Source organism: Orycteropus afer, unplaced genomic scaffold (assembly GCF_000298275.1).
Source record: "Orycteropus afer afer isolate SDZICR_OR568_19922 unplaced genomic scaffold, OryAfe1.0 scaffold00949, whole genome shotgun sequence".
Lineage (NCBI taxonomy): Eukaryota > Metazoa > Chordata > Mammalia > Tubulidentata > Orycteropodidae > Orycteropus > Orycteropus afer.
The window spans coordinates 98,355-101,354 of record NW_006922536.1 but is presented as its reverse complement, the minus strand read 5'-3'; the positions used below and the strand labels follow the sequence as shown (position 1 = coordinate 101,354).

General features: G+C 39.5%; 1 protein-coding gene across 1 annotated transcript in view; it reads left to right on the top strand.

The window, feature by feature from the left end:
• Nucleotides 1-3,000, top strand: part of PPEF1 (protein phosphatase with EF-hand domain 1) — a 165,496-nt gene that overhangs the window by 127,946 nt on the left and 34,550 nt on the right. Inside the window, exon 6 of the mRNA XM_007958383.1 lies at nucleotides 253-402. Coding sequence (XP_007956574.1) covers nucleotides 253-402 — 150 coding nt within the window. The remainder of the gene's footprint in view (nucleotides 1-252; nucleotides 403-3,000) is intronic.

Here is a 3,000-nt window from a genome sequence, read left to right as displayed (position 1 = left end):
AAACTGTGGTCAATGACATGAGACAAAGTATATGTGAACTGCTGTATGGAAAGTGAATTTGCTCTGTAAATCTTCACCCAAATAAAAACAAATAAATTATAATAAAAAAAAAAGGTTTTAATTGGTCAGTGACTCCATGCTAGCTTCCTTAGAGTGGCATGAGAACAGTTGATTTTTGTCCATACATTGTGACTATTCAATAAAACTGAACCTATCAGGAAAATAAAATTTACTCTAGCTCTTTATTTACAGGAACATGGAAGAAAAATCTTGAAAGTCTTAGAAGAAGTGTATGCCTGGCTTCCAATTGGTGCAATAGTTGATAGTGAAATTCTGGTCCTACATGGTGGGATATCAGAGTCAACAGACTTGAATTTTCTCAGCCGTTTAGAACGAAGCAAAGTGAGTAGTAATGTCTGCATAGATCTTATCTCAGAGGTTTATTAGGGAATGTGTGCCTCTTTTATTTATTATTGTATACTGATTGTGCTTTTGTGGTCATTTACTAATCTGAAAAGATTAGTAAAAATTTTAACAAAAATTTATGAGTGGAGGATAAAGAACTAAGTGAGTAACTTCTATATCTGGAAAATATTTTAAAAATTCATGGTGGAAGTGGGGAAATGAGAAAACTGTGTTTCACATAGTTTCCAAAAGTGAAAAATCCTGATTTTTTAAAAAGTAAAATCTTAATTTCCTTTTAAATTGATATAATTTCTTTTATAGTATAGTTCAAGTAGCTCATGGGAATTAGAAATTAGTTTAAATCTATCATATTAAATACAGCAAAAGCCAAGCAGGAAAACATGGACAGGACCTCTAAGGGAAGTGGCTATGTGGTGCCGATAAAGATCCCACACTTAGCGAAGGGCTCCCTTGAGTGGACCTTGCAGAGCGAGTGGAGTTCTCTTCTTTAGACTAGGGGTGGGGGATGAGGGGTAGGGGAGGAGCCAGTGCTCTGCAGTGGTCCCCGTGAGGACCAATAGCAGCTACAGATCCGTATAATAGTATATGGCCCTAGTGAGAAATCCAGACGTTTACCCCTTAGGCCTGATAATCAACTTCCAACCAATCGAGGCAGGTGGGGTCTCGACCTGGAATTTTGTTTGATACGGACAAAAGTGTGACACTTATTGCACCTTGAGTTTTTTGATGCCTTTTTACCTTTATACACATATGGATGATGATATTGTTGCTAATGTCTACTCATCCTTTTAATTTCAGTTTAGTTATGCCTCTTCTTCAAGACTAGATCAAGTCCCCTTTTATATGTTCTCAAGCCCCTTGTATGTGTCCTTCCTAACAGTTCCCAAAATTAAACAAGGAATTGCAGTGCAATTTGTTTACTGTCTTTCCATGCTTCCTTAGGCCAGTGTTTGTTAAATATCTCCTAAGACTTTCCGGACCAAAGTAGGGTAAACTAAGAGAAAAGTGGATGGAAATTTTTTCAACCCCTCTCCCAATTCTGGGTCAATTTACATGCCCCAACTTCATCCAGTGAGGACCATACTTCCTGGCTTACACCTGTTATTTGGGTATAACTGTTAATAGCACTTCCTTTCACCCTCACAAGTATCCCAGTTGCAAATATTTTAAGATCACCCTAAGTCACAGTTCTACTCTGATACACATGGGATCATCATGAGTCAGAAATGACTCCATGGCAACTGTTTGGATTTTTTTGTTTGTTTCACGTTTAAGGTACCTTTTTCATGGTATCAGTAAACAGTCAAGCCAATAAGACCTTTAGATCAATATGAGATAACCAGTGTTAACAAGTGGATATGATTCCAGCCAAGAGCAAGGGAACACGATTCATCAAATATTGGCAAGCACATAGCATGAATGCTATACTCTGCCACCACCTGCCATGACTGACTGATCATATGGAAAATGTTGACTTTGCTGAGATTAGCCTGAGCAGTCAACCCTACCCAGGGTTTTTGAGATATTGAGAACATACCCCTGGAATGCCCATTATCATCTCTGTGGAGATGTTCAGTTGTGAGCCACCTTGGAATAGTAAAGACCATGAGGGTCTGACATCAGACAGATGTGGGTAGGTTTATGTCTTGCCTCTGCCACTTCCTGGCTGGGTTACTTTGGGCAAAGTACAACAATTTTATGAGCCTCAGTTTCCATACCTGTCATTGAAGGTAAAAATATCTACAGTACTGGATTGTTAAGAGGATTCAATAAAGTCACTTCAGTAAAGAAAATGGCACACAGTAAGCACTAAACATGTACCCCTGTTCTCCAGTTCTCTCTTCTGCTTTCCTGATACTTGGATCTAAAGTTGGGATTTTTGTCACCAAGACAGACCCTGTAGAGAAGTTTGGGGGCCAGGAATTTTTCCAGCATACCTCAGATTTCATCACCTTCATGGGTTCTACCGACCCATAAGACCAGTTTGAGAGATAGAAATGTTGACTTCTGTATTTTTTTGTAGATTCTACTCCTCCAAGAAGAACTTGCAGTACATACTTGTATTAAATATAATTTAACAGCAATGATAGTAATAGATTGAAGCCTTTGGGATTCTGGAGTGAGATACAAAAATAGGTTTCCAAGTCTAATTTTTAACCCCCACTTTCCCATGCCATAGGAATTTCCAACTATAGGGGTAACCATACTTCCTGATTTACACCTGTTTCATGGTATAATTATTAACAAGGGAGGGGTAGGGTTAAGGGAGCCTGAGACCATCCTCTATCCTAAGTTCATGAAAGGCATTTTGTACAGTGAGGCAGGCTAGGGGCAGTGCAGACAGGCAGAGAAGGACGATGCTATAATACTAAGACTCTGGCTTAGTATTCTTCAGGATTCCTGGAAGGGGATGTGGGAAGGGGTGGGTAGTAGGACACTAGAGGAAAATGGTGATGTAGTGCCTTAGGCAGGGCTGGAGCAAAGTATCCTGACCTCAAGGTCTTGAAAACTGCAGAGCCACACACACTTAAGAGATCATGTGGCCTTGCCCAGTGAGTTTATCAGAAGTAAGTT